At 37.9% G+C, this 13,142-nt stretch overlaps 1 protein-coding gene across 2 annotated transcripts in view; it reads left to right on the plus strand.

The window, feature by feature from the left end:
• Positions 1-183: 183 nt before the first annotated feature.
• LOC114665320 (gastrula zinc finger protein XlCGF57.1-like) overlaps positions 184-13,142 on the plus strand; it is an 895,535-nt gene continuing 882,576 nt past the window's right edge. For both annotated transcript variants that reach the window (XR_007934569.1, XM_051925418.1), the window contains exons 1-3: positions 184-327; positions 3,155-3,287; positions 12,412-12,929. Coding sequence is in view for 1 of the 2 variants with exons in the window: in XM_051925418.1 (XP_051781378.1) it covers positions 12,527-12,929 (403 nt within the window). In the remaining variant the exon portion in view is untranslated. The remainder of the gene's footprint in view (positions 328-3,154; positions 3,288-12,411; positions 12,930-13,142) is intronic.

The following is a 13,142-nucleotide window of genomic DNA, read 5'->3' on the forward strand; positions in this document are numbered from 1 at the left end:
CGAAAGCATTATTGTATTTTAAATGTTATCCACCAAAGTTTGCTACGCATAATTTTGTTTATTGTTCACTTGCGTATAATTTTATTGTTACAATCGGAAAAGTGGGAGGCGTGCTTTTATCCACACAGCACACTGACTCTCCTCAAATGAACTGGTAGCCAAGAAAAATAGAGCGGTCTTTGATGACGTCACCGAAGCGACACCAAGTGAGACGGTGCCAGGTGTTTGCGCGGCTCCCTAATCTTTCAGATTGGCAGATTAAGGATTAAGAATTGACGCTCGTGCGGCCTGGTTGCAGAAGTGGACATATGAAACGGAAAAGAAAAGGTACACATTAACGTAATTTTGAAAAAGTGTGAGCGAAGTGAGGGAATAAAATTAAACTCCTGCAGCACCATCGTCAGGGGTGGAAGTCGCAGCCTCCGAGCGGCACACGAAGGCTGCTCGTACCTTCTGTGGTGGCGGTCGGTCGGTCGGTCGCCAATCGGGTCGACTGAATTGTTCCTACCGGTTACTGGTCTTGGGGGTCACGCTCGCATCACTAAACCCAAACCCTCGTAGTCGCCGTTTATGAATATTTGGTCTTCCCTGCATATTCCCGAATCGATCTCTTGGTGTCAATGTGATATACTAGGTGCTTTTATCAGTGCTTTTGTACCGCTGGATAGTTTTTTGGGGGATTCAGTCCGATGGGCACGTTTTATGCTTTATGCATTAGAGTTAATGCAGTGACCGGATACAGTGCGCACTTTTTTCGGAATCTTTTTTTAATTAGTGAGATATTTGTTAAATCATATTGAAACATCAGAGAACCATGGTTGTGAATTTCCCATTGGGATTAATAAAGTATCTATATATCTATCTATCTAACCAACACAGAGCGTTTCATATGAACAAAGTAGCCGACCTTATAACATCCAGAGGCAAAAAGGGAAACCTTTATGTATTTTGATTTTTGTATTGCATAATTCAGATGTTTTTCAAACATTTTAAATGATACTTCAGCTTCACTTACTAAAGTGCTGAAAGAAGGAGTACCGTTGGATCATTTAAGTATGACATTTAGTCAAGTTTATTGTCATGTGTACATTTGAAATTCTAACTTGCATGTCTGCCCAGAAAAGCTGACAAATTATTAATTATTAAAAGTATTCATTTTACACAGTAGAGCAAAATGTCAAAATCCTTAAATGTACATCTTTAAATGCTTATAAACCGCACCTTGTAGCAAAACATGCAGTGAACATACAGCTCTCCAAAAAATGGCGAATCACCCTGTCCATATCTAAACTTTAAAAGTCACTGTTTTAACTTAATAAAGTTTAGGAACAGTTTGAAATAGTGTCACTTTACCTCGTCATACAATACCTTTCAAGAAATGTCCAAAATAATTCCCAGTTTATTATCAAACATTGCATGTGAAAAAGGCATACAAGCTGGGATAAAGAATAATTTACAGATATTCCTTGTATGATTATTACATTTCTTATCCTCGATTTTCATACTATTCAAAAATAATTAAACCAGAAAAGACATCCATCCTAATTTATTTTTAGTTTGCTTTTAGCAAATGCCCTGCAGCTTTTGGGGTGACATCAAAAACTATAACATAGTCCTTTGGAATGGAAGTTGCTGAAATCTTGACAGAAATTCCAAATAAGTCAACAAACTATCATTATTATTGTGTCCAAAAATGTCCTAAGTTCTGCAGCTTTAGCTTACTTCATAGAACAATTCAGAGAATAGTGTGAAGTGTGTTCAAATTATTCCACAATCCAAATATCTTTGCTTTAAAAATTTTAGTATAAATTCAAAAGCAAAACAGCACACACAAAAAATAGAGAAAAAATATATTAAAAAGAAAAGCAAAGTTCTTGTTTAATGTAAGTTATGTTTAAGGCTTACTTTGTTTTATTTCTCTTTAAATATTGTCATATTTTCAGATGTTTATGTGTTCATTAAAGGGTGTAGAAAGATCAGGAGATGATCAGAGAACTGCATGCCAATGTTCTGTTTATAAACTAATCTATCAGTCCGTGCGTCCAGCAGTGAGCCTGTTTCCTAACTAGCTTGATTAACACGGATAGCTAAGAAAGTTCTATTTCTTGGGGATAAAAGACTGTACCATAATCTAATTAACTATGAGAAACTGATATTCTATAAAATTAAGTAGACGCTCATGTGAATTTAACATTAACATTAATCGGAAGGGTGCTATGTAAATTAAATGTATTATTATTATCATTAACTGTCTAAAATTGATTCCTACAATAATGATCATTCAACAGCTGGGTCATTTTGTTGGTGTACCAGATCTGCAAAAGTAAACTGTATTTTTATACTTTGTCTTTATTATGTGTGTGGTGAAGAATTATGCTTGTATGACAAAGTCTAACTTGTTTATGAAAACTACAGACCTTCATTGCCTGCTTTTCAGAGTCTTGCTCTGCACAGCCCAAAGTCATGTAAATGTGCCCCTCATTCTCGACAGCTGCACAGCAGGTGTGTGGGCCGAGTGTCTCTGTGCGCCTCTTGTCCTCTTTGTTCCTTGTTCTATGTGTTTCTGGGGTTCCTCAAGCACATTACGTTTCAGCTCTGTTTGAAAGTGCCCTGACATCGTTCATTCCTCTAGTGAATATGTGAGTGGTCTGTCTGAGGTCACATGTACACTTAAGAGGACTGAACACAAACAAACAAACAAAAATAATGGTGCCTTGAGTTCTGTGCTGCTTAGTTCAATAGTCACATGTGAAGGACTGGCTTGGAGAATGGGGTTTGATTCACATTTACTCCTGGTCCTGCAAGGGCTGCAGTGGTTGAAGGTTTTTGCTGCCCCAGTCAGTCTCCATTAGGGATGTTAAAATCAAGAAATTTGTTTCAAACCTATTTTTGTAAAACTTGACTTATTTGTATGGAATATTATTTGATTTTAATAAAATCAAAAAAAAATTCAAGAAATTTGGTAAATGTTTTATATGAAGAATCGTACACACGTAAAAATTTACATGGAAATCTGAATATATTAACGTCAAATTCCTGGAACTTAGACAGATTTAATGTTCGTTTGATATTTGGTAAATTCTGCTGAACATTGCAAGATCACGTTGATTCCACTATATTGTCTGCTAGAATGAAATGTTTTGTGCTTATGCAGGTGGTGGTGGAGGTTAAGGAAATACTCGGTCACCATAGACTCCCATTCTGTCAGGAAACACTCTTCATTTCTGTTCTCCATGAAACCATGAGATTAAAATTTTTTCTTTGCCATCACTTACAGACCTACTAGGGTAAGTCAAAAATACAACATATTTTTGTTTCTTTCCAGTGTTAAGAGCTGATTTTCATCTGTGCAGTGTGTGTTCTCTTGTTTGCTATTGAGGTGCCTTTTCTCTTTTTCTGTGCGCTCTTTCTTTCCCTCTCTTGCTCCATGCCAGGGGAGACATGAAATGGATTATAAAGTAGGTCAATCACAGTTGATTTTGCCTCTTTCTGCTTGGGTTTAGCCATTTCAATTTAATGTGTGAAAGGGTTGCAGGGATTTGAAGGAAGGATTTCTACCTCAGCTAGAGAAGACCTGTGTACTCAGTACAGAGTTCTTAGTTTTCATGCATGGTGCTCACCTTCCATATAGAAAATGCTGAGAAGTCAGTGACTGATGTAAGGAAGGATTGTGCTTGCAAGTGTTGATCATTCCTTTGCTGAGGGATTCTACATGTGAAAAATCAGAGTGTGTAACGGCTAAAACAATTGCTGCAAAGGTGGTGGAATTTATTGCTCTGAACAATCGGCTATTTTCTGTTGTGGAAGATGTGGGATTTCAAAGGATGGTTAAGCATCTTGGGCCCCACTGCGCAATACCCAAGTCATCATTTCTCTAAAACAGAGCACTTCCAGAGCTACATACCGTATGTACTTGTGTATAAGTCGGGTCTTGAAACCCAAAAAATTGATCATAAAATCAGACCCTGACTTGTACACCGGTTCAAAAATACAACACTTATTTATTTATTTATTTACATCTTCTTGCCTCCTTCAATCTCGCACCAGTTTCTCAGACACATCGAATTTTGTTGCAGCAGCACAGTTACCAATTTCTTTTGCCACTTCAACGAGTTTTAATTTAAAACCAGCTTCATATTTTCTTCTGATCAAATGCTCCATTGTAGATGAGGGATGCTCTTACGATAAAGCACAATTTTCTAGGGGCGCCGCGAAAACTTTTGTAAAATATTTAAATTTGCTAGTGTTATTCAACTTTTGGAAGCTCTTATCTCTGTGAGCAAGGTTTTTCAACACTTACGGAAATGAAGTCTAAGAAACACAAGAGACTTCAAATGATCAACAAAGAAATGCACGTCTGTCTTTTGAAAATTGATCCTCACATCAATCTCATATGTGCTGAAAAACAATCTCAATGTTCACATTAATTAAATTTAAGATTTATCCTTTGATTCCTTTATTAATAAAATGTCTTTCAAACTTGTAAAATTAACTGTTTTTATTAGCGATTGTCCATAGATTGTGTCATCATGACTTTATTTACGGGCAGTCCCTCAGGTGTGCCGCAAAGGAAAATTTTTGGACTTAGTGCGCCGCAACTCGAAAAAGGTTGCCTTTCGCTGCGATAAAGGTATATAAGGGTGTGAGCTACAAAAAATACACAAACAGTGCAAACGTCGCTTTGGAATAGTTTGGGTATTACCGCATGGTCACATAGGCACAACACATAGAAAAAAAAAAAGGCTGTGTGCTCCGTGGTTACTCTCTCAGGTGGGCATTAGCATATCATAATCTCTTGGACCAATAGCGTGGGTTTTCCGCATTCTACTTATATTATAAAATACTGGAAATTATACAGTAAAATCAAGTCCTGATTTATTTATGGGAGAACTTAAACACAAGTATATACAGTAATATAGTCATGTCCACAATGTCACTGCCATAAACTTTACCACTGATATATGGTGTCAGAAACTCCACTCTGAGTCATAACAAGGTTTGGGGCAGCCACCTGTATATTTGGTATCCTGGCTGCAAAGTTGCAAAAATATAAACAGCACTGCTGTGCACAAAACTGAGTCCAAAACAGAACTGAGAGAATAGGGAAAAGGTGGAGGCTTTTAAAGGGGAAGACAGGAAGTGAGGTCAAAGGGTTCAGGCTCACAAGGGTCTTCAGCCATAGGCTTGAGCCCGGACGTGACATCACAGGGGCTGAAGCCAGCAAGGTCTTCCTCCATAGGCTCGGACCCGGAAGTGATGTCAAGAGGGCCAGGTGGAATCTTCCGTGAGTGGTCTGCAGGAAAGGGAGAAAAAGAGTCTGTGCACTCTGCCAAATCCTGGTATGATTCGGAATTGCCATTACTCAAGCCCTTTAACTGCCTCCCATGCGCATGTGTGTGACACTGGGTGTCAGATACGAGTCCAAGTGCCCTTAGTTTAACTGCACAGTAGATCAACTGTAATTTTGAGTTACAGAAAGCAATCTTGCATGTCCAAAAAATGCTGAGGATCACACATGGTCATGGCACTCTCCATGGAATGTTAGAAACGTGGAAAATACCCAATGAGAATATTCACATAGTGCTCCGAGACAACACGCATAACTTTGCAAAGGCTGTGGAGGAATGCAGGATCCCAAGTTTGCCATACTTTACAGCTTGCTGTCAATATTCTGTTGCAGTGTAGAGTCTCAAATATAGTAACGATAAGCAGAAATAACTATGGCAGTCAGGTCCAATGTCACTATTCTAATTTCATTTAAATACAGAGTTCATCTGATTTCAAAATGGTTTATTTGACTTATAAATCATTACAGACCAATGCAGCAAATTGGTAAATGGTTTAGGTGAGCATAAAGTTTATTGTGTAATTTTACAAGGGCTCAATATGACATCCTCCAGCTGAACGGACAACAACAATGTGATAGTCAAATTCATCCCATACTCTATTGAGCATGTTGGGTGTCATTGTACTCTTTCAGCGTGATTTCAGAGATCATCCAGTGTTGTTGGGACTGGTGGCACGTAAGCAGAATCCTTAACATACCCCTGCAAAAAAAAAAAAAAAAATACAAATTTTGAGATCTGGTGATCTTGGGGACTAGAAGTGGTGGGACAAATTGTGGCCTCCTTTATGGCCAATCCAGTGATGAGGGAGCTTGTTGTTGAGAAACATGCAGACTGAAGGGAGCCATCTTCCGGTGACACTCAGAAACTCTGTGACTGACCCTCTCTTTCAGTTGGTTTGTGATTGGTTCCTAGGCACCTCACGGTTGTAAAAATATGGCACTTTGAAATCGGATGAAGCATTTTGAATCACCCTGTATATTAAACAATAATCTTAGCTGGCCATAATAAAATCTAATGTGAAAGAGCAGTTGTTGGTTTACCTCACATTAACTTTGTCATCATGTTATATAAGATGTGCTGCACAGCATAGCAGGATTTTACTAATCTGTTTTTGCACATAAGTCTTAGGAGCAGCCAGTTTGTATTTCTCAGCTGTTAACGTGTATTGTTATTAGTCATTACTTAAACAGGCAGCATTCTCCGTGTTAAATACAAACCCCTTTTTAAAGGCTGCTAGTTTTCATTTAGGGCAGTGTTTCAAGCCCCTCAAGGCCCTGCCTTCAACACAGTCATCCCACCAAAGCTGGTTGTAAAACTGAGCAGGTTGGGCCTGAACACCACCCTCTGCAATTGGATCCTGGACTTCTTGGCAGAGAGGCCCCAGTCAGTTCGGATGGGCTGTAACACTTCCAGCATCATCACACTGAGCACTGGAGCACCACAGGGCTGTGTGCTTAGTCCACTGCTGTTCACCCTGCTGACTCACGACTGCACAGCCACGCACAACACCAACCACATCATCAACTTTACGGATGATTCGACGATGCTGGGACTGATAAGCAGGGATGATGAAACAGCATACAGAGATGAGGTGGAACGGCTGTCAACATGGTGTGAAGACAACAATCTATCTGTCAAAGTCGACAAGACAAAAGAGATAATCGTGGACTTAAGAAAATCACATCCTGCCCACATCCCACTCAGCATCAACGGTTTAGATGTGGAGACTGTTAGGTGTACCAAGTTCCTCGGTGTGCACATAACTGAGGAACTTACGTGGACGCATAACACCTCATCACTAATCAAGAAAGCCCAGCAGAGACTACACTTCCTGAGGCGACTGAAGCGAGCAAGTCTTCCCCCTTCCATCCTCACCATTTTCTATAGAGGCACCATTGAGAGTGTTCTGACCAGCTGCATCACTGTCTGGTATGGCAGCTGCAACATATCCGACCGCAAGCGCCTGCAAAGGATAGTGAAGACAGCAGAGAACATTATTGGGGTGCCACTCCTTTCACTGCAGGACATATTTTACAAACGCAGTGTCCACAAGGTCTGCAGCATTGTGCAGGACCCCATACACCCCTCACATGGACTTTTCACACTTCTGCCATCCAAGAGAAGATACTGTAGCATCAAAGCCAGATCTGCCAGGCTGCAGGAGAGTTTTTACCCCCAAGCTGTTAGACTCCTTAACACTAGGCTGCCCCCTGGACCTTCCACATGGCCTCAACCACCTCTAAAAACAGAACTTTTATACATGCAAGCCACTGTCCTGCAAAGACTAGTGTGCATGTAGAGAAGAACTGAAAATTTCTTAATGACCTTGAAGGATTTGACACTCTTGATATCCTTCTGCTGTGAAACATTCTGACCTGTCATTGTTTACACGTCTTAAACAACTATTAGTATACACTGATAATAGATATAGGTAATACAGAAATTATTTATTATTTATTAGATTACGTATCTTACACATCAATATCACTGCTACTTCTTTGTCCTATCTTTGCACAATGTCTTGTCTTGTTTGTGTTTTAACTTTAAATTTTTAAATCTATTTTTAATTTATTATTTGTACGTCATGTTGTTACACTGTGGACCCTGAGCTTTGCAATTTTGTCTATTTGTATACTTGTATATGGCTGAGATGACAATAAAGTTCACTTTGACTTTTTTGACTTTTGTTTCCCAAACTCGGTCCTGGTGAACCCCTGTGGCTGCAGGTTTTTGTTCCAACCCGCTTCTGTTTTTAATTGAACTCCTGGGCTAATTAAGTGAACTGATATTTCCCAAGTTCTGTGTTTTGGGAACAATACAGAAATTAGAAAACTAAGTTTGCAAAAAAAAATGAATGTACCAAGCAGTTATATAGGAATAATGTATTTTTTTTGTTTTTAACAGTATTTTCATCTTGATTTTCATTCTATTTTTCTAGGTCTTCTAATTGTTCAATTAATCCATTATTTACTCATTAGTGGGTCAGTTGCTAAAGTACTTGCAGCCTTTGATTATTTAGTGTTGTCTGCCTGCATGTCTGCTCTGCTCGTTTTAAATTGTCATTAATAAGATACAACAAAGGGGGAAAAACTGCACAGAGAAAGGGCAAAGTATAATGAAATCAACAAAAGAGAGTTAAGCATTTAAATCTATAGCAAAAGCAGAAATGTTTCTAAATGTCTTATAAATGTAAAAATCATACTGTTATGCTTTTCTGAATGTCGAATAAAAGAAAAAAAATACCAGCTAATTAAATGAGCTCAGTGCTATCAGGTGTTGTCACTGATTAGGAATCCGGTTGGAACAAAAACCTGCAGCCACAGTAGGGCCACAGGACCGAGTTTGGGAAACACTGATCTAGCATCTGAGCTAACTATAACATTTGCTGCTCTGTTTTAAAATTGTGTTTGGTGTGTTAACTTAGTAGTTTTCTTAATAAAGATTTAAACTTCTTTTACAGATTGCTTTCAATAGTGCTGTCTGCTAAATAAACAATTACAATACACAGTAAATACTGAAAGACTTATCACAATGCAGCATTTAATGAATTTGTTTTATTTGTAAAATATGTAAAGGCTCACAGCTCTTCAGTTTATGTATTGTAACAAAGTGGATCTGGATCTTATCTCAATGAGCGAGAGAGCCATCTGTGTCTTATTTCTCTGTTATTGTGTTGCCATTTGTAAGAGTCCCTTGCCCTCATTTTCTCTTAAGCAATAATGAGCAACTTGTAGGCACTTCATGCTTTACAGCAAAAAAGTCCAAATATTAATATTTTAAAAATGGCACATGTAGTATATACTTTCATTCAAGCTCCATAAACATTTACCCTACGTTTGAGTACCTTTTACTTATTTATAATATTGAAGATTCTGACAGGCCTGGTGCAAGCCATAGTGCAGGTCAGTCTTTGAGATATAAAATATATCTTTGAAGGTAATACATGATACCACCTGGCAGGTGCAGATTTTTCTGCAGGAAAATGCAAGGAATGCAAATCCACTGCGGGACTGGAATAACAACTGGAGGAGTTGGTTCTCTACTATTGCCAAAGTAGCATGCAAGTTCCTGTCAGCCCCGTGTGCAAGCGTGGACAGCGAGGTTCAGGGCGGCTTCTAATTTTGTCAATTGAAAGATAAACGGAATTTTCTGTGACAAGACCTAGAGATGCTTTTGTTCTTTAAGAAACACCTCCTCCTCAGGCTGAAAAAATGGAATGGTAAACTTGCAGAAAAAGGTTTTGTTATTTATTTATTTAACTTTATTGTTGTATGTCTTTCCATTTTTAATAATTGTTTTCTTTCAGTTTTGGTTAGATTTATTCAATCAAAAAGAAAGGAGAAATTAGTATGTACTGTAGCATTTAAAACTACAGCCAATAAAACCAAGGATCAAACAGCCAGCTTAGTGTGGTTCAACAGAAGCCATTTGTGTTAAAGATTGTGAATGATGTCATTCTTAAGTGATTTTACTTGTTCCTTTCTCGTTGTATCATTTTATTCTTAAGTTTTTCTTTTTTTTTTTTCTTCAAATTTTGTTGAGTATGTTTCATCTAAAAGAAAGAGAAAAGTGAAAGCCTGCAAATCCTTTTACCATAAAAACCAATACATTTGCCAGGCAAATGTGGCAGACATAATTTATTTTTAGTTACTTAACTTGGTAAGCAAAATTGAAGTGTTATACAAATAAAGGTGACATTTCTCTGTAATTTTCATCCAAATCTTATTTGACTCTGTGTTTTATAAATGTGTATATTGTCATTGGCAGGCAGGTACATAAACATTATCAGATATCAGCATCGACCCAGAATTCCCACATCCCTAATTTCAATACTTCAAAACAACCTATAATATTTTAACAAAAATACATAGTCGTGAAAAATGCATTTACAATGACTTCCAAAACCAAATACTTCATTTCTGAATGTGAATATGCAAACACTAAATTTGTGTCATTCTTTTCATTTTGGAGACAACTTGTGTTAATGAGTATATGTGACAAATATGGTAAAAGCCCCTCTGTCTGACATTTGAGTGGTTACTACACGTTATGTCAGTCCAGTTAATCCTCCAGATCTTGGTTTATACAAATGCTAAGCATTAGAAAAGTCTGATCACTCATCTATATATATATATATATATATATATATATATATATATATATATATATATATATACAACCCCAAATCAGAAAAAGTTGGGACAGTGTGGAAAATGTGAATAAAAAAAGAAAAAAGCAAGTTATAAATTCTCCTCAAATTTTATTTCATTGCAGACAGTATGAACACAAGATAATTCATGTTTTTTTTGGTCAACGTCATTTGATTTGTAAATAGACATCCATTCTTGCCATTCAGGCTTGCAACACATTCCAAAAAAAGTTGGGACAGTACAGCATTTACCGCTTTGTACAGTTCCCCTGTCTTTTAACAACACTTAAAAGACGTTTAGGCATTGAAGAAGTCAAGTGACTAAGTGTTGCAGGTGTTAGTTTGTCCAAATATAAAATATATATAAAAAATATATATAAAAAATCCAACGACTGTCCGTTTTTCACGAGAGAACTACTTAATGGATTTAGATTGGGTTTCTTTTTTCTATAATTTGCTTGAACATTCTGGTTGATTTTGTGACTTCTCTCATCACGTTAAGAATCATAGTTCGCTTTCAGGAGTGATTTATTTCTGCTAATCTGAGAGAGAGACTGCAGGCCAAGGGGAGCGCAGCCTCACTCAAGCACCAGCCTCTGTTCGAGTTGCTCTACCTCTTGTCACGTGTTGCAGTGTATCTTACATCTGCTTAGCTAAAGAACGAGAGAACTACTTAACAAATTTAGATCGATTTTTCTTCTATAATTTGCTTCAATGTTCCGGTTGATTTTACGACTTCTCTCATTGATATAAGTATCATAGTTCGCTTCCAGGCGTGATATATTCACGCTAATCTGAGACAGAGGCTTTGGGCCTAGGGGAAGGGGAAGCGTAATGTCAGGAGTGGCGAGCTGGGCAGGGCCCTCCTCACGGTCGTGTTTCACTACTACGCGGGCAGAGCCATGGGGTACAGCTGGTATAAAATAATCAAAAAGATTATTTTTACAGGAGTAATAGTGGAGTCCTGTAAAACTGATAAGATCGCTTTCACACATGTAGCCTTAAAGTTTGAACACGTTAAAAAATAAAAAGGATGAGATTTGAACAATTAAAGCATCAGAATTTTGTGAGATGTGAAATCTGAATTATAATTGATTTGTAACTCATCCATTAAATATTATTCTTGAGTAAGTTGTTTAGCCAGCTAATGATTCAAAATTAAATATTTCAATAGCAAATGTTCCAAACCTTACAGAGGGATTCTCTGACAAACCCGACTTTTAAAAGCATGTTGTTACAAAAACAGTTTTAAAGAGTTTTGTTTAGAGGAAAATATCCTGAATTATCTTAGAATTTGCTAATTTAACAGCACAGATATAATAATGTTTGAATTTTTATTTTTAGTATTGACTTTAAACAGTATTTTTCGATTACTTTAGAGGCAGTGTCAGAGAATAAATGTAGAATGTGCACATGATAAGATAATTAGGTCAGTCAATCTATGCTGAAATATCCCCAAGAATATAATACCCCCAACAATGAAATTGTTGTAACACTGGGGATTCCCCTTGTTTATAATGTTCTCTCACAAATGAATTACATTCACCCTGTGAAGTAGACATGGGAGGCCTAGTGGACTCGCTGGTCTTCTCATAAATCCAAGTGTACAGAAGTAGTTACATAGGCTCATTGGATGTTGGTTAATATGGCGCCCGCACGCCATCCCAGACGCAGGTCATGCAAGGCTATGTTTATGTTGTATAGCAAACCAGTGAGGCCAAATCTGGGAAATCATGAGCATTTGGGCTCTTCTTAATATAAGGAGTACATAAAAGGGGACGAGAAAGGCCAGAGAACAGAGGTTGGCAGGGTTCAAGGACAGCAGACAATAAACTAAGAGGAAGATTTGAAGGCGATGTGTCAAGTATGCTTTGTGGCTCTTCTGATTGGGGTTTACTTTTTTTCTGTCTTCAGACACTCCAAGGAAACGGTCACTTCCAGTAACAAGTACACAAAGTGAAGCAGGTGCCAATCTGTCCAGAGGCAGTTAAACGTTTAATATAAACATGAAGATGTGGTCTATGAAGATATGAGTAAGAGCGAGGAAGGGGACAGTCCAGAGTTACACAGGAACCTACTGGTCATGACTACCATGGAGGAAAGAATTGTGAACATTAAGGAAGAAGACAACTGTGAATGGGAATCAGTGCACCACCAGCAGGACAATCCTGGCATTAAAAAGGAGGAGGACTGTGAATTGGCAATAGTGGGCATTAAAGAGGAATCTGAACGAATATCTGCTAGTGCTGACATTCAGAAAAATGAGCCTGGTAGAGGTGTCAAGGAAGAAGACGTCAAATCAGAGTGTGTGTGCCGGCATGTGTCTGCAAATGAAGAAGGCACTGGATCAGGCCACCTGCAACACGGGGACCCCTCACTACAGCAGTGCCCTGTCCAAAAGGAACCCTCATGTTCAACTTCATCTGGGGAAGGTAAGTGTTACACTGACCTTTTTTTAAATTTTAGTTTAAGGCGTAGTGCTGGCAAGAGGTACCTGAAAGGGACTCTTCTACTTTTTGAACAAACACAAAAAATGCAAGCATGTTTTGATCTATGAATCTTGCAGCAAAAAATGAAGATTTTATAAATCCATTGACAAAGAAAGGTTTTGAATTGAATGAGTCAATGAGATGCATTATTTTTGT

This window comes from Erpetoichthys calabaricus, chromosome 1, assembly GCF_900747795.2.
Source record: "Erpetoichthys calabaricus chromosome 1, fErpCal1.3, whole genome shotgun sequence".
Classification (NCBI taxonomy): Eukaryota; Metazoa; Chordata; class Cladistia; order Polypteriformes; family Polypteridae; genus Erpetoichthys; species Erpetoichthys calabaricus.